Here is a 17,233-nt window from a genome sequence, read left to right on the forward strand (position 1 = left end):
TGAAACGCCTAAAATACCTTTTTCGAGGCATACAAAGTCCGTCGACTCCGCCCTTTGAACCATCTTCGAGCAACATCGCAAAAAAAATTAAAGGAAAAGAAGGAACCTAGTCCCTTTCCTGCTGATGCCATTCATCCGTCCACCATCCCCCACCTCCGTTAAGGCCAGCGTTGCGGTTTGTGAACATGTCCATTCGAAGAGGAGTGTTGATGTGTATAATTCATGATAACGCTTCTTTTCTGTGACCTGCGTTGCGTTGCATTCTGTGACATCCATGGCCCATTGTAAAAGTCGAGAAAATAAGTCGAGAAACCTCCTTCGCCTGTCTATGATGCAGTCTCATGCAGTCGTATTGGGTGGGTGAATCCTGAGCCCTTTGAACAAAGTAAAACCACCGAATTGGTATCTGGTGTATCGTGTGCGTGTGCTTGTAAGCATTGGAATCTAGTGCCGCTTGTATTTCTGGACAAATATTAGCAATGATTTTTTGAGAGACTCCCGGAGTACTCACCTCCTCCGCCCTGCGTCTGTTCTGCGGATCCAAGCTGTTCGTCGCGCCCATCAGAGTCTGGCCAATAGCCTTCGTGGCCCCAATGGCAGGCCGGAAAATGATGGTTGGAGCTCGCTTCAAGACTGCCTTTGCGAGACCCTGCGCGCTGGAGCTGTCCATGACTTCGCCTGGCACCGCAATGATGGCATCGCGTGCCATATTCAAGTCCCTCGTAAGACTCGAGTATCCGCCGCGGAGACCTTGAATCACGCCAGTAGGCTGGTCTGCGTATAGGGAGATCTGCTTCTTCTCCTCTGGATCGAGATCAGCATCCTCCCACGTGTTGTCGGTCTGCGGCTTGTTGAGCAAGCCCTCGGCACCCTGGAGGGCGTACTGCGTTCCGATGGCCAGCTTGGCACCGAACTTGATCACCTCAGTTCCCGTCGTGCGCGCAAAGGCCGCGGCCCCCTTGCCGATGCTACGGACAATGCGTCCGTCCTTCTTGTACTCCTTGATTGGGACCTCAATCAGCTCCTTGAACCCGCTGCCGATGTTAACGATGCCTCTGACGGGTGCCAGACCAGCGAGAACACCAGCGAGTTGAGTGCCCTTGACGTCCGGCATCCAGATATCGTTCAGAATCTTGCCCATCCTGTCGAAGCCAGAGACACCATAGATGATGGTGTGGCGCAAAGTCAAGCGAGCTTCGTCCAGAATGATAAAGTTCATAAACTCGGTGGTCCGACCCGACTTGAGTCCGGCGTAGTCGACGCGCTTGGGCTTGAAATCCAACTTGACCGGAATGTCGCGCACCTCGACACGTTGGAGGAATGGAATATCGCTGGGTGAGCTGTGCACGGGAGCGTTATCGTCCTTGAATTCGAAGAATCTGGTGATGAAGTCCAGTGCGTCTTGATCGACGTGAAGCCTCAGGGGCAGAAGCGTCACTCGCAATACCATCTCAGACGCCGCGAGATCCGGCTGGGGCTTGACGGTCAAAAGCTCCAAGTGAGCCATGCTGGTACCCATCTCCCGTTCGCCAGCATCCTGGTCGTATGTCATGAACTTCTTCCACGTCGAGGTCGGGACGTGGTCGAAGACGTCCAAATTTTGCACGCGCACATCGATGGAGCTCTGGGTCTCTCCCGAGTCGGGAGAGAAAGCAATCAGGTCGACGTTGACGCCCTGAAGCTCGAATGTGATCTTGTGATGCTTGCTCCTGTTGAGTCTCAACCGCTTCTTGGGTCTGTGTGCACCGCCAGCCCGACCTGTTGCTGTTGTGAAGGCCGTCGTAGCAAGGGATTCTGTCTCGGTCGCATTGTCGTTCAACTCCTGGTTGACCATCTGCGCCAGCTCCCGGGGGTCTTGCTTCGTCGAGATGCCGATGTAAATTGAGTTGAAAAGGAAGTCGCCGATTACTGTCTCGTCTTCTTCCGCGTCCTCCTCGAATGCAATGCGTTCCGAGCGTCGGCGACGTTCAAAAGCCTTCTCTTCGACATCTTGCACGGCCTTGCTAATAACACTGCGAGTGCGTTCCCAATCATATCCGTCAAAGAGGTTCCAAATAACGTGCACATCACGAATCGACACTCGGAGAGGAGCCTTCCGGATGAGTTCCTTCGGGGCTCGGTCGTAGGTGTTCTTTGACGAGTTCCAGATTTGGGCTCTACCGTCGATATCCGGTCCCTTGTCGAAGAAGTTGTCCTCGATAACGAGATCACTACCGTCGTCTGACACATGCGTGGATGCGCTGGCATTGAAGCTGGTAAGTAGCACTCCGTCGTGGGTATCTTGAGTTGTGGTTCCTATTGATGTGACCGAGCCCTCTGCGTCAAAGAGGGTATCCGAAGGACCGGCGTCCCCGTAATATTGCGAATCAATATGCAGTGGGCTTTCATCACTCGCGACGTCAAATTCTTCGTCGCCACCGAGCTCCTGGGCGAGCCCAAAGTCCTTGTCAAAATCATAATCGCCCTCGGCTTTTCCGAACGCCTCTGCAGATATCGAAGCCAAGAGGTCCTGAACTGGAACAACCTTGGTCCTGTACTTGTTCTCCTTGCTAGGTGGCGTCGGTGGCTTCAGTGCGTTTGCGAGAATGATGAGGGTTTGAGTAGAATCGGCACACGTCTCCAAAACGAGGAGGTCGTCACGTAGGTCGACATCGACATGCTTTTCACCATCCTCCTCACTTTCTGTAACCTTCACAGTGACCTTCGCCGAAGAAATGTAGCAAATGCTGACGAAGCCTTGAGCAGCCAGTCGCGAGACTTGTTGCGACGACATATCCGCCGATTGGCGACGGTTCACAGTGGAAGCGGTCGCGCCTATATTAGCCACATCGTCAATGAGGAGAATTGAAGCCTTGTTGAGATCCAACGTCGCCGTCGTATCCACGTCCTTGGGCAGAACCACTTGAAGCCGGGCATCTGTCAACGCAATGAGGAGCTTGGAGGGGAGTCCCAAGGGGTTTAGACCTATCAAACAATCGCGGAAAACCAAGTCGACCGTCATAGGCTTACTATTGGGTCGAGCAGGGTCCGAAGGTCGAGGAGGTTGAGGCTTCTTGCCGGCCAGGGCTGTATGAGCTTGTTCACCGAGGTTGGCCACTGAGGCTGCGAGGCTGGCTTCAAAATCTTGAGGAGTGGCATCCTCGCCGAGTCCGAGAACATCCATGATGGTTGGCACCCGGTAGTCCACTATAACATCGCGCATCTTGATTTTGATCACTGGCTCCATCTCGTCCCCAATCATGCGAACCATGAGAACCGGGCCTTGGGTGAGTGTGCCTGGAGGAAGCGTTGTTGATGAACTCACGAGGTCCTCTCGATGGTTGCGATTCACGGAAATGGCGTGTACGCCGAATGCCACCAGCGAGGGTACCGTAATCTGCGCGACCTCAAATCCCTTGAGGTTGACGTTAATGATGCCGATCTTACCACCGATATCGACAGTCGCGCCAAGATCCTTGATTTCCGCTAGGAGAAGCACACCAGGGCGGTCGTCTTCTGGGAGGTACTTTGCTACCGTCGCCAGTCTTGCGACTTCTTCACCCAGGGCGGGGAGGCAGTTGAGCTGATGCATGCGCTCGACTCTGACGTTGAACTGGTCGAACGTCACGCGGAGGACAGCGCCCTTGCGCCTTTGCCTGAGAAGGGTGTCCACCATAATCTCGTCGTCGCCCTGGTCGAACTTGACCTTGGAAGGAATGATAAGCTCCAGAAGGCGCTCGAGGTCCTTGTCCTTTGGCGTCGCGAGGTACTCAAATCTGACACCACTGATCTCGGCCGAGATGGGTGGCTCTCCTCTGGACCTTCGGATGTACGGGCCCGCTAGGCGCACCTTGCTGATGGCGAATCCGATACCAAGCTCTCGACTCACCATCTTGACAGCGCTTGTTTCAAGGCCGACACTGCACTCCTTGCCCTTCAACTCCAGGTTGAAACCGCCGACTCTCATATCGATCTTGTTCTCGGAAGCGGCCGATTTGTCGTCCGGGTTAATGGGGGCATCAAATCGAACACCTCGAGGTTTGGGCACTGGCTGGACCGGCGTTTTGACAGAGGGAGAAGCGCTCGAGGTCATTGAGGAACTCATGTTAAGAAAACTGCTCAAACCGCCAAACCAACTGAACGTCTCGTCCAGCCTCTGCAGATCCAGCTGTATCAAGAGTGGCAAAGTTGTAATCTCCGTCCGAGTCGAGTTGGGCGATTTGATCACCTTCACCGATATATCGGAGCCGGCTGAGGGAAACTTGTCCATTACAGACGCTCGCATCTGCAAACTTTGATCAAAGCAGATAATGTCGTCCTTTGCATAGCCAAAACGAAACTTTTCCAGGTCAATGGTTGTTTCGAGGGAGTTCTTGACAGCACTGAGAGATAGGCTGAGATTTTCAAGCTCTGTACGGAGAAGGATCTCCGGCTGCATCTGCAATCCCCCAGAGCCAAAGATTCTTTCGGCGGTGTCAGCAACACCGCCAAGTTGGTGGAGGAAATGCAATGAAATCTTCTCAAACACCACTTTGATGTCAGGCATCGATGACTCTTGCGATGACTTCGTCGTAGTAGTAGTTGTCTTCGGGGCAGGAGTAGGGGTGGTGCCCTTCAGGGCATCCATCAGCTTTCCAACGACGACTGCGAGTAAGTATGCCAAAGAAGCGTCGAAGCGGACTTCCAACGGCGACAAGTGAACCTCAACGTCGCCATCGCTTTGTGGCTCCGTGAAGACTACACCGGGCGACCGGGGCACGCCACTCGATCTCATACCCGGCGACGTGGAGTACACGGAAAAGGCCCCAGGAACCTGAGGTGCCACAGATCTCGCCAAGCCTGGTGATCCTGGAGCTTGGCTCAAGACAGATGCTTGTGCGTCCGCAGGGACATGCACATGCTGGTGTAACGATGGGACGTATAATGATATGGTGTTCAGAGACAGGATTTCCTTCACAAGTCTCGTCGGGCCTCTCGGCGTCGCCACATCATCGGCCGGGGCAGGGGCGTCTGCAACACCTTCATCCTCAGAATTCCTTCTCGACGACCGTTGGGCTTCATGTCTAGTGAATCCCGATTCAACATCGCCGACCGCGGGGGAAGCCGCGGAGTGGGACGGTACGGGTGCGTCTGTGAATTCAGGGCTGGACGGCTCCTTCACAACTTCATCTCCGACTGGGGGCGGCGATGGCTGGCGCAAGACTGGGCTGACCTTCTTGAACACGGGGGAAGTCTCGGGGCTGGGGTCGTCCCATCCTCCCGGCATACGGGATCCAGCACTTTGGCCCTCTGTCTGAGAGAACGCACTCATGTACATGCTTTCGGCCTCTTCGTGAGTGAAAACATGCGACTGCGCAAGATCCTCGTCCTCGGCGGGACCAGAGCTGCGGCTGGTGGTGCTGGAATGCTGCGACGACTCCAAGTTTCCTGGCTCGGTAAATGCGACGGGGGGCATACCCTCAGTCGATTGCGACGGCTCTGACCTCGCCTCTCGCTGGAAGCTAGCCCACGGGGCAGCTCGATCATCATCGCCCAAAATTGTAGATTGGGAGACAGGCACGTGCCCGCGCGGAGAGAAGTCTTGATATATCGACGCGCGCGGCGTGTTCGTCTCTTCCTCCTCCGCCGGCTCTTCGGGTTGACTCGAGAAGTCGTAGGGGATGTTGAAGGCCTCCTCGCTATCTTGCAACAAAGCGTCGTCCACCTCAGAAAGCTCGTCCGAGGTGGAAGAGAGAAAGCTGTCTTGCATGCTAGGTCGGAATGTACTATGCCTCGACGCGGCACCCCGCTCGCTGAATGATGGCGACTGAGAAACAGCAGGCGACGAAATCGATGGCGAGCGAGCAAATTGCGAAAAGACGTTCGCTTCTGATATCAAGTACGCCCGAACCCTAGACAAGGCGACTTGACGTTTTCCTTCCTTGGGCGCAATAACCGGGGCGCCCTCCTCGTTCTGTGTCTCGGCGGTGACGCCCTCCACATCGATGCGGTCCAGGGCAAGCTCAAAAGTGACCAGCTCCGGCGCAGTAGCGTTCGGCTCGATCGGGACCTCAACGTCCATTTGGAACGTGACGCCTCTGATGCGTACCTGGATGCGATCAACAATTCCCTGGAGGAAACCGGCCAGAAAGCCCGGCAAGGATAACGGTTGGCCCGTTCCAAACTGACTCCCGTCGTCGCTCATGGAACTCTCGCTCATGGCCATGGAGCCGCCGAGGTCCTGCGTCTCGGCGGCGAGAGCATCCTCCAGCCTCCGCTTCTCGTCCGCCAGCGAGGCATCTTTCAGAGCCACATCCTCGTTGAGGAAGGACTCGGCGAGGTTCACGGTGTTCGGCAGTCTGGAGTCGTCGGTCGAGGGCGTGGCGGCCTTTGCCTTAGTATCGTCGCCACCGGTAGAAACCTTCAACCGGACGTCGACGCCGTCGATCTCGATAATGATGGGGCTCGTGTAAAAGTCGACGGGAATCGTGACGCTGAGCTTCAGGACTTTTGCTTTTTGGATCTGGAACGAGGCGGGAAGTTGCAACAGGCGCTCGAGTTTCTGGAGGTTGAGCACTTCATGTTAGTCTACTGGTATTGCTCCTAAAAGCCCGCACGGATGGCGTATCAACGTACCTTGAGGCGCACTCCGACATCTTTGAATTCTGCTGTCGTTGTCCTGCCCAGCGCGAACTGGAGGTTTTCCATGTCCAGGGTCTCCTCGTCGAGCAGCTCGAGACGCCGCAGGGCGTATATGAGCAAGCGCTTCGACAGAGTCGAGCTCCGGAAGCTCTGAAATATGGTAGCCATGTTGGGCTGGTCGTGGTCGTTCCGCGACCGCGGGCCGGACGCTCTCGATGGGTGAGTTGGGTTGGGTTCGAGATCGTCCTACAATCCGGGGAGGTTTTGGAGGAAGACGAGTATTTCGAGTGGTGCACGGCGGCTGTTGCCGTACAGTAGACAGCCTACTGGCGGTTGGAAAGGCGAGATTGGCCTCTGAAGGCAGGCGTGATGCTGCAGCTGGGGGCTACAGCAACCAGGGCAGTCGGGTATCGTGGGGCGGTTCACCGGGTTGGGGGGCTGGAGGCTGCAGTCGCCGTGTTATCAGAAGACACCCGGCCCAAGGCGGGGACACAGTTCATGGTGCGTTCGTCATTCAATGATAGGGTTTCGCTACGGGGGACCTTGAGAGAGAAGTATCGAGAAATCGTTGAGCGTCGCTAGAGGGCGAGAGAGGGCGATGCCGGATAAGTTGGGCTTGATAGTAGGTAAGTAACACAGAACCAGGCACAGGTCAGACTGTATGATGCACCTCCTCAGGTTGTGCAGTTTCAACAACAAGCTGGAAGGCAGCAACGGCGGCAAAGAAAGGCAAAGCAGGGTACCTTACAGAAAGTGCACGGCAAAGGTCGGGACGATAGGCATAAGCCAGAAAAAAAGCCAGCCTAAGGCAGATGGAGTGGCTTGGACAGTAGGAAGTGCGTGTTTGGTGATGAGTGACAGACGGGTGGCAGAATGGGGACCGACTGCCATACAGGACTTGGGGTTTTGGGGGAGGGGGGCAAAGGCGGTCATGGATGGAATGGGAGTTACAAGCATGGATGGAGCCAAGCAGGTGCACTAAAGATTGTCTCTTCCCCCCACACCTCAGGCTCTAACAGCGCGTGACTCTCTGGCCGCCTTCACGTCACCGGCAGGGTGTGCAGGGGTATTCGTCAGTTGACTCTGCGTCTGGGGTGTGCCTGTCTTTCCGGGGGGCTTGCCGCTTGAGTTGCTTATCGATAAGGACTCGTTACCTGCTGGCAATCGTTGCTTGGCTTTTGATTTGGGGGCAGCCAGGCTTGTGACTGTACCTCCTGGGGCGGCGAGAGGTCACCGTGGAATGGCGATCCAGGCGCTATCCTGGCTGGTACGCTGCACCGTGCACCCGTTCCACCTGAGCGATGCAGCACGATAGAGCCCTCCACTGCACGCTACGCCTTTCCGCGGTACGTACCCTCCCTCCTCTCCTTTCAGACTCCTCCGGCACATCCACTCCTGCTGTCTCTTGCGCTCTCTCTGGCTGCCAGCTGTCTCAAGTCGTCATTCCGGCGTAAAGTGTCGGAAGCATTGCATGCCAGGTAGCCCTGTTGCTGGCCGTACACCTGGCAACAATCTATCTGCCTCCCCCTGACTGGGTTTTTGATTTGACGAAACCTGAGCATGATAAACATGCATTGTTGTTGTGTGGCTCAATCTCAAAAGTACCAGACACGCTGGGTTGGTTGCTCTGTTTGTCCGTACCTTATATACTGCTTTGTTGCACCATATCAGTCCTCCTCTCTCAGCCAATGAGGTACTCGGAATGACGCATGCAGAGACATCCAATCGTCGTCTATGGATCAGATAACCTCTTTGTCCAACGCACAACTGACATGAACCTCTGCGCCTCTCTGCCAACAGTTAGCCACCATAAAACAAGACTTCTTCAAGCCCGTCGTGCCCGTTTGACGCCGCATGGAATTGGGGCCTTTATGTTTCAGTTTCCGTGCTGACATACATGGCTGAGCATTACGGAATGAAGTAAATCTTTCAGTGAACACGGCCAACAGTCCATACCCATCGTCCCATGAAGAAAGTCAAGTCTAATAACCGTAAAATGGAACGTAGAAGTAAAAGGTCACATGAAGACGTTCAACCTCCGAGGACGGCTCCGCCCATCTCTTTCTATCAAGGGTCTCTCTCTCTCTCTCTCTCTCTCTCTTCCGAGTCCTTCTAGCGTTTCCTACTCTTGATCCGCGCTGCTACTAGCCCTCCCGTAGGCTTCAGCCACCCTCCGACCGACACTCTCACCGCTCCAATACGCACCCGTCGCCGTGCCCAATGCGACGAACGGCGCCGTGTGCTCGCCGGCCAGCCACAGCCCGCCCTCCGGCACGCCCTCGCGCATCGCCTCGACGTCCTTATCGCCCTCCTCCAGTCCGACCTGGAAGTTACTGTAGCTGCCGTTGCCCGCGAGGTCGTCGCGCAGCCAGTCCGTCGCCAAGCATCCCGTGGGCCTGCAGTCGGGCGACCTCTCGTCGTAGCCCGGCATCCGGGAGTAGTACGGCCTGAAGAAATCGTAAAGGAAATAGTTTCTCTCGGGTATCGTCTTCAGCTTCGCCACTTCCTCCGTAATGTACTTGGACTCGTCTCCAAAAATATAGAATAGCAGTGTCGGATGCGAGTCCGGGCCCAGCGACGCGAGCTCGACAATCTCCTGGTTCCACCGCTTCGGGTTCAATTTGGCAGAGTAGGTAGGGGCCAGCCACTGGCAGAAGCCCTGCACCCTTGGGGCGTCGGCGTCGTCCGGAGCGAGCCAGAACGCCTTGGGGAAAGTAATGTAAACCTTTTCGAGACATCCGTACCCGATGGCCTTGATACCGCGCTCAACCCGCTCAGGTAGGGGCGGGTCGAATGCCTGCAGGTTCTTCTTCAGCCACCCAAGAGGGGCAGTCATGACAACTTCGTCAAACTCGAGTACGTGGCCGGTATCGGTGTGAACCCTTGGTTTCAGACGGTCCGGTGTCTTGAGCTCTACTTTGGTGACGCGGGCATCGTACATGATGTCCGCGTTGTGTCTTACCGGCTCCGCGACCCGCTCGAGGATCTTCTCGTAGGTGCCGGCGCAAAAGAGGTTTTCTCGAATAAAGTCAACCCTGGCTCTGAGGATACTATCCACCCTTGCGGGACTTCTGCCAGGGAGAGTCACTTACCGCCGTCTATGCACTCTTCCAACCAAAAGAACTTGAGGCTTTGGGTCTGAACCGGAGTCCCAATGAACGCGCCCCAAGATTCAGCAACTTGAAGAACAATGGAGCGTTTCTTGGCGTAGTCCTCTTCCGTTTCGGGTATCTTCTCAACCAGCCTTTCCTGGAAAAAGTCCCAGAGGCTCTCGTCGGGATGAATGCTGGCAGTGTTCTTGTTTGAGTGTTGAAAAGCATCCTGGATAATGCCCCACATGATGCTGGAGTAGTGTTCGCTATCCGCAGGGTCAAGCAAGATTCCATCCTCGTCGACCATGTAAGTCCGGTGATCCCAGCTGCCGACGGCGGTATCTGTCTCTTTGGCCAGGTCAAGTATGGGGTTGTCGTCGGTGCCGTGTATCCAGTTCGGGCCCAGGTCAACGGTATATCCATTGGGAAGTTTATCCTGGACCACGCGTCCGCCGAGGCGCGTCCGGCCTTCGATGATGGTTACTAGCAGGCCATATTGGATGAGAATATCGGCACAGCGCAAACCAGCGAGGCCGGCGCCGACAATCGCAATATGTGGTCTGGGGCCTGACTCGGATTGTTTGCGCTGTAATTTGTCATGAGCAGGGTGCGTTGGCAGGAAAGAAGCAAGCAAGCGGTCATCGTATTGTACGCTGATGTGTGACAGGTACGGACAGGGGAGTCAAGACGGCTTTCCCATCAAGGAAGACGTTGGGCGGTACCGGCCCGAAGCGTCCCACTAGCGACGTTAGGCACGTGGTTGACGAGAAGGAGACTTACCCGCGCAAATGAATCCATGGTCAATGATCTGAGTAGAAGTTTTTCTTGGCCGATTCCAAGGAGGCTTTGGAGTCGACAGGATTCAAGGTCCTGGTAAATGCGGGATGTGCTGCGGTTTGAAGGGCTGTGATACGAAACTGAGTAAGCGTCCATTGTTGCAGATGCGAGAGAAGCAATTGGTGAGTGAAGAAGGTATATGATGAAGCAAGTCCGGAGGATCTGGAGAGTTGGAGGAACGCCAAACTAAGCCAGATGCTGCCACTGGGGCACTAGTCCGTGAGAGGACCAAATAAAGTCACAAGAGATCGGTTAGATCCAGGCGAAAGCAAGAACAGATGAGACAAAAGAAGGAGCGTAAGGGGATTTTGGGGTTGGGGAGAGGTCAGGCTGGATGTGGGGATGACGAGCAAAGTGGTGGAATGTCTTGCCCCCAGCGGCTAGCATTTGGCTGAGGGGGAGAGGGGATCATGGGTCTTGGACTGATATGTACAATGAGCCCGGCTGTTTGGGTCGCGGACATGCGCCGCCATGAGGGATAAGCGCAAGAAGTCCAGATAAGGTAAAGGTCGAGTGCGGCAAGCGAAGCCGTGGTAAAGCAGGCGTAGTAGTAGCTTATGATAGCTCACAAGCCACCTAAACCATGGAAGCTCTGTCCGGCATCCATGAGCAGAGGCGAGCACATCCAGACAAGCCCATTTATGCGCCATCGAAATGCCGTTCAAAGTGCCTTACCTAACCGAAACATTGATAAGAGGCAAGAGACGGAGAGATCAGTGGAACAGGACTGTCCAGTAGGTAAAAGGCAGAGGGGGTGAGGTCGGTCCGGGCTGAGTAGCGTGATAGAGTCTCTTACTCTGTCACTGCAGCGACAACCAACCAACCAACCCCTCCCTCAGTCCTCCGCCTGTCGAGTTGTCGCATAAAGGCGGTTGATCCAGACAGCCAGCCAATGATTCGCAAGAGAATGGAGTATGCTCCTCCTAAGTGCGAGTACACCTGGCCCTTGGCTCGTTCAAGAGACGGCAGCCGAGTTATCATTGAGTGCGGCATCGCCTTTTTGGGGCTTTGCGGGCGCCGGTGGACGTGATGTATGGGCATTGGAAAGGGAGCATTGGCGGAATGGGGTTGTGATTGAAGCAGGGAAGCGATCAAGGAGAAAACAACGGCAGAGACGGGAGGAGCAACAGAAAGACAGACTTACTATCTTATTAGGAGCGATCGGGCGGGGGAATTGGTGAGCGCGCTAAGCCTCGATATCATCCGGGATACCGTCAGGAAGGCCTCGACGAACGAAGGACAGGATGCCGATGGCCAGGAAAGGGGGGAAAGAGGGACAAAAAGCCCGAGTGAAAGAGGACGAGGATGACGGAGGAGCAGACGGCCGGTATGTGTTGTTTGCTGGGAATTCGGGAAACGAGCCCGCGAGTCAAACGATGGACGGAACAGTGAGGTGACGGCGGCGGCGGCGGCAGCAGCAGCAGCAGCAGCAGCAGCAGATGAGGAACGACCGTCCGTCGCGGCCAGAGGAGGCAATGAAAGTTGTGCTGCGGTCTTGCGGTGCGGTGCTGTGCGGTGGACCTGACCTGACTGACGACAAGAAACCACAAACCCAACAGGATGGTGGAGGGGCAATCCAATGGATGAAGGAAATGGTGCAGCGGAGGGCAACAACACCACACACGCACACGCACACAGCAAAGCAACGCCTGCCCGCCCCTACAATAGACCTCACCTCAGGAAGGCAATAGCGGGTGGAGGGGTCCCCGAATCGCTGCTTCGCTGCAACGGTGGAGGGGCTCTGGTGACACTTCACTGCTATTGCTCCACCGCAGCGTCATCCCTCCACTAAAATCTCCATTCCCGCCTGTCCGCTCTTTCTCCTTCATGCGCTTTCCCTGAGTCTCCTGGCCTGGTCTTCCCTTCCTGCTTCCCTTGCCTCCCCGTCCCATTCCTTCTCTCTCTCTCTCTCACTTTTTCTCTGTCTGTCTTCTCCTCTCTCTCCTCTCTGCTGCGTCAATTTTCGCCGAGCATTTACCTTGCCCCTCGACGGACGGGAACAAAAAAAGACCTGACACCATCGCCGTCATGTGTTGCCCCAGACACCCTGTCATCGACATCCAATGACTCGACGGCCGCCCAGCAATGACGAACAACAAAATGTACATATGAGGAGGAGCCGACGATACCCTCAGACCTCGCTCTTTTCCATTGCTCTCACCTCACTCGCCAAAAGCGACAACCCTCGTCTGCTCACCCACCGCAATCGCTGCAGCCATTCTCAATTGAGCGACGCTCGTCCATGTCGATCACCAATGGACCCGATAAACCCCATTGGACCCTGCCGACTTGACCAGGGATTCCATCCTGCGCCAACATGTAGTCCGACCCTCTGATATAGCTTCCCCGCCGACCCGGCCGTCTTGTCTTTTTGCATTTCCGGGCACCAGAAACCTACCAGAGCCTCATCCGCGGGGTCACGATGCTCACCAAAGCGCCTTCTCCACTAGCTGTTATCCTCATCCTCTTGCTATTCGTCGTGTCCGGGACTTCCCAACAGGACCATGACGATGATCAGGGCCAGGCTGTCCAACCTACGCCACCCGCCGACACGTCTGACGCCCAGCTCTCGTGGCAATCCGCTTTTTGGGCCCTCGTGGCTGTCGCTCTGAACACTGTAACCCAGCCCTCGGGCCGCATCGTCGGGTTTCCATCGTCATGGGGTCCTGCGCTGAAGTGTTCGCCTGTGTTTTGCATCGTCAATGCTATCGAGGCCCTCAACTGCATCCGCGTTCGCCATGCCTTCGAATGGACCCTCGTTGTCGCGCCGCACAAGTATGACGTCGATGAGAAATCCGCACACCGTGACGTGGTTAACTTACAGCGCAACACGCTGATTCGTGTCGTCACTTTCGTCCTCGGCCCTGTGCTGCAAGCGACGAAGCTCTATGCCTGCCGAGGCATCTTCTGGACACAGGTCTTGGCGGCCGTATATCTGGGAAGTTTCCTCTGTGACGAGGTCATTTTGTGTCTCTTGTGGCTGACTGGGTCGACTGCCGGCCGGGAGGGCGTCACGGGACTCGTCGAGGCGATACTCAGCCCTGCAGCACCTCCTTCGTCGCCAAGAACCGCAACATTTGACGATGACATTCAAGAGCAAAATGAAGCCACGATGCAACAGGGCCTGGCTATAATCCTTTCTTTCTGGTTCCTACTCTGGTTTGCAGGCACTGCTGCTACTGGAATTTGTGTCAAACACCCCAATCTGGCGGCGTGGATCAAAGTCGTGAATGTCCTCCTGGGCGGACCAGCATCCGCCATCACCTTCGGTGTTCTTTCTTACAGGAAGAGCAGTGGAGTCTTACGAATTCTCAAGGATGGCGCCCTTGGTTTTGCTGTGCCTGTCTGGCTATCTGGTGTCCTCGCCAACATCATATGGAATTGCACACCCATGGTGGAGGTTATGGAAAACGGGGTCGTCGCTTTCCACGCGAATGCTCGCCCCAAGGACTGGACATGGAAAGTCACGGGCGTGTTCTCGACATTCGGGCTTGGCCTATTGGCACGACACTTTCTCGCAAATGTCGATCGCCATGGAGTGCCCAAACCGGTCAGGGTCACCTTGACATTGTGGGCAGGTGCCCACCTGGCAACCGCGCTGGCAATGTACAGCTTGGCTCACGATCCTAGTCTTACCTTTAAACCATCGTGGACGGACGTCTTGGGCTGAGGGCAGTGAGGCAGGCTTTAACGGAGTTGCATTTGACAACCTGGATGGTCATGGAGTAGGCGAGGCCATCTTACTGCGCAGAGCCCGAGAAATTTGATTGAACCATGAACACTCACTATCCGATGTCGTGCTTCGGCCGATATGAGACCATCTGATCAATATCCCTCCATCCCTGACGGCCCCAACGTCTATTGAAGAGGCTCTGCACCAAGACAGGAAAGATGCTAGACTGAAAGAGGATCTCCAGCCTCGGAATAGATAAGGTAGAGCTCATAGTGGGATGATGCGCCCCTCTGCGGGGTAAATCTTCCTCTGTGGGGGAAGCATTAACAGGGGGCCCCGTCTGGTGTCCAATGCTCAGCGCATCGCAAAGTGTACCAAACATCAGCTTTCCGTGGAACTCGGCTTTGCCCCTAACTTTGCTTACATCTCGTCGTCAACTACCCAGCATCTCTCCATCTTAGTCGATTTCTCATCAGATAGCACACGGAGCGTGAGTAATCATCAAAGACCCCAGTCGCGTCAAAGCTTCGGCAACCCCCGATTTGGTCTTCAGTCGCATCCCCGGACGCCATCTCTTCCCCCAGCCTCCCTCGAACCAATCACAACTCTCCCGAAATCAGCACCGTCCGCCAGGCGCCCTCCACACTCCACACAAGCCGAGGCTCACGGCCAACCTTCCAGACATGGCTGTCTGCGGCCGCCCGTCTCCCGACCGACGTCAACCGATGTACCGCCCCCTAAAGGCACATGTCATCTGGTCCGACTCAGGTCACTGGCACTCCTGACACCTTGTCCCACGTCTCGAACGACACAACGCACGACTTGGCCTCCCTCTTACACGCCGACGATACCTATCCTCCCTTTGACGACGACGACGACGACGGGCACCTACCCAGGCCATTGAAGCTTCAGTCTCCCATTAGTCGAATCTCCCAAACTCCCTGGTGGTATCGAACAACAAAGAAAGCTCCATTCCCACACACATCACGATGGCCGCAAAGACGTACTCCCGCGACGAGGTCGCAAAGAACAACCACGACGAGTCCCTCTGGTGCATTATCGACGCAAAGGTCTACGACCTGACAGACTTCCTCGACGCCCACCCGGGCGGCGAGTCCGTCCTTCGCCAGGTCGCCGGCCGCGACGCCACCACCGAGTTCTACAACCTCCACCGCCAGGAGGTCCTCACAAAGTACGACAAGACCCTCGTCATCGGCACCGTCGCCGGCGAGAAGCCCTCTGTCGTCGTACAGCAGCCCGGCGAGCTCTCCGTCGTCCCCTACGGCGAGCCCCTCTGGCTCACGCCGCAGTTCAAGTCCCCGTACTTCTCCCCCTCCCACCGCGCCCTCCAGCGCGCCATCCGCGAGTTCACCGACACCTACGTCACCCCCGAGGCGCTGCAGGCCGAGGAGAGCGGCGACTACATCTCCCAGGAGCTCATCGAGCGCATGTCCAAGGCCGGCGTGCTGCACATGCGTCTCGGCCCCGGGAAGCACCTCCACGGCGTCGAGCTGCTCGGCGGCGTCGCCAAGGGCGAGGAGTTTGACTACTTCCACGACATGATTGTCAGCCAGGAGCTCGCGCGGACAAACTGCCGCGGATTCCAGGACGGCAACATGGCGGGCATGACCATCGGCCTGACCGTCGTGCTCAACTTTGCCAACTCCGAGGCCCTCAAGAAGAAGGTATCGGAGGAGGTGTTCAGCGGCAAGAAGAAGCTCTGCTTAGCCATCACGGAGGCTTTTGCCGGCAGTGACGTCGCAGGGCTGAGGACGACGGCGGAGAAGACGCCTGACGGGAAGCACTACGTGAGTACACAATACGTCATCACAGCGTCTAGTTGTCGTAGCACGCGTGTACTAACAGCTGCTTCGAACAGATTGTCAACGGAACCAAGAAGGCAAGTGGCAGACGCCGGCTGAACCCATACGAATACTAACCTTGTAATTCCAGTGGATCACCAACGGCGTGTTCTGTGATTACTTCGTCACCGGCGTCAAGACCGACAAAGGCCTCAGCGTCCTCCTCATCGAGCGCGGCGAGGGCGTCAACACCAAGCCCATCAAGACCTCCTACTCCCCCGCCGCCGGCACGACGTACATCACCTTTGACAACGTCAAGGTGCCCGTCGAGAACCTGCTGGGCCAGGAGAACAAGGGCATCCACGTCATCCTCAGCAACTTCAACCACGAGCGCTGGACCATGGCTTGTAAGCGTCGTCTCTACCCCTGACAGAAAACAACAACGTAACTAACACGTTCATCCCCCAGGCGCCACGATCCGCCAATGCAGAACCGTCGTCGAAGAGTCCCTCAAATGGTCTCACCAACGCCTCGTCTTCAACAAGCGCCTCATCGACCAACCCGTCATCCGCCAAAAGTCCGTTCCCCCCTCTGCCCCCTTCCTCCACCCCCTTGAAGCTAAAACACTAACAACTCCGCCACAACAGGCTCGCAAAGATGATCGCCCTCACCGAGGCAAACCAGTCCTGGCTCGAGACAATCACCTACCAGATGTGCAACATGCCCTACAAGGAACAGGCCAAGCACCTCGGCGGGCCCATCGGCCTGCTCAAGATGTCCGCCACCCGCGCCGCCCACGAGATCGCCGACGAGTCCGTCCAGATCTGGGGCGGCCGCGGCCTCACACGCACCGGCATGGGCCGCGTCGTCGAGATGTTCAACCGCACCTACAAGTTCGACGCCATCCTCGGCGGCGCAGAGGAGGTCCTCGGCGACCTGGGCGTCAGGCAGGCCATGAAGTTCATGCCCAAGTCGAGGTTATAAAGAGATAAAGTGGCTGGACGTGTGTAACAAGTTTGTAATAAATCCCCGTGAGGGTAGAAAAGAGAAAGACAGGCGCTAGAACTAAACAACATAAAACATATCAAATCAAGAACTTCGCCCGTGTGTACATCCTTTCACCATCAACCCTCCCGTTCAGGAAAAATCCCGAAAATATCTCCACGACTCAGGGCCGTTTCCTTTTCGGAGTAAACCCCGTTCGTCCCCCCCTCCTCCGCCAAGCAAAC

The 17,233-nt window shown here is 56.1% G+C and overlaps 4 protein-coding genes across 4 annotated transcripts; 2 read left to right on the plus strand and 2 right to left on the minus strand.

Annotated features, from left to right (window-relative positions):
* Positions 1–444: 444 nt before the first annotated feature.
* GCG54_00010966 (Autophagy-related protein 2) lies at positions 445–6,768 on the minus strand (the record flags this gene model as incomplete). The annotated part of the gene is made up of 3 exons (XM_045410876.1): positions 445–462; positions 512–6,520; positions 6,595–6,768. 3 exons carry the CDS (start codon positions 6,766–6,768, stop codon positions 445–447), a joined length of 6,201 nt encoding a protein of 2,066 aa, XP_045267934.1.
* A 1,954-nt stretch (positions 6,769–8,722) lies between these two features.
* GCG54_00010967 (Lysine-specific histone demethylase 1B) lies at positions 8,723–10,625 on the minus strand (the record flags this gene model as incomplete). Its single annotated transcript, XM_045410877.1, has 3 exons — positions 8,723–9,618; positions 9,693–10,278; positions 10,473–10,625. The coding sequence occupies 3 exons, from the start codon at positions 10,623–10,625 to the stop codon at positions 8,723–8,725; spliced, it is 1,635 nt and encodes a 544-aa protein (XP_045267935.1).
* Positions 10,626–12,951: 2,326 nt separating this feature from the next.
* Positions 12,952–14,199, plus strand: GCG54_00010968 (uncharacterized protein; the record flags this gene model as incomplete). Its single annotated transcript, XM_045410878.1, has 1 exon — positions 12,952–14,199. The coding sequence occupies one exon, from the start codon at positions 12,952–12,954 to the stop codon at positions 14,197–14,199; it is 1,248 nt and encodes a 415-aa protein (XP_045267936.1).
* Positions 14,200–15,191: 992 nt separating this feature from the next.
* Positions 15,192–16,988, plus strand: GCG54_00010969 (Acyl-CoA dehydrogenase apdG; the record flags this gene model as incomplete). The annotated part of the gene is made up of 4 exons (XM_045410879.1): positions 15,192–16,010; positions 16,156–16,411; positions 16,473–16,581; positions 16,652–16,988. 4 exons carry the CDS (start codon positions 15,192–15,194, stop codon positions 16,986–16,988), a joined length of 1,521 nt encoding a protein of 506 aa, XP_045267937.1.
* Between the last annotated feature and the right edge of the window lie 245 nt (positions 16,989–17,233).

This window comes from Colletotrichum gloeosporioides, assembly GCF_011800055.1.
Source record: "Colletotrichum gloeosporioides strain Lc1 chromosome Unknown consensus_17, whole genome shotgun sequence".
Lineage (NCBI taxonomy): Eukaryota > Fungi > Ascomycota > Sordariomycetes > Glomerellales > Glomerellaceae > Colletotrichum > Colletotrichum gloeosporioides.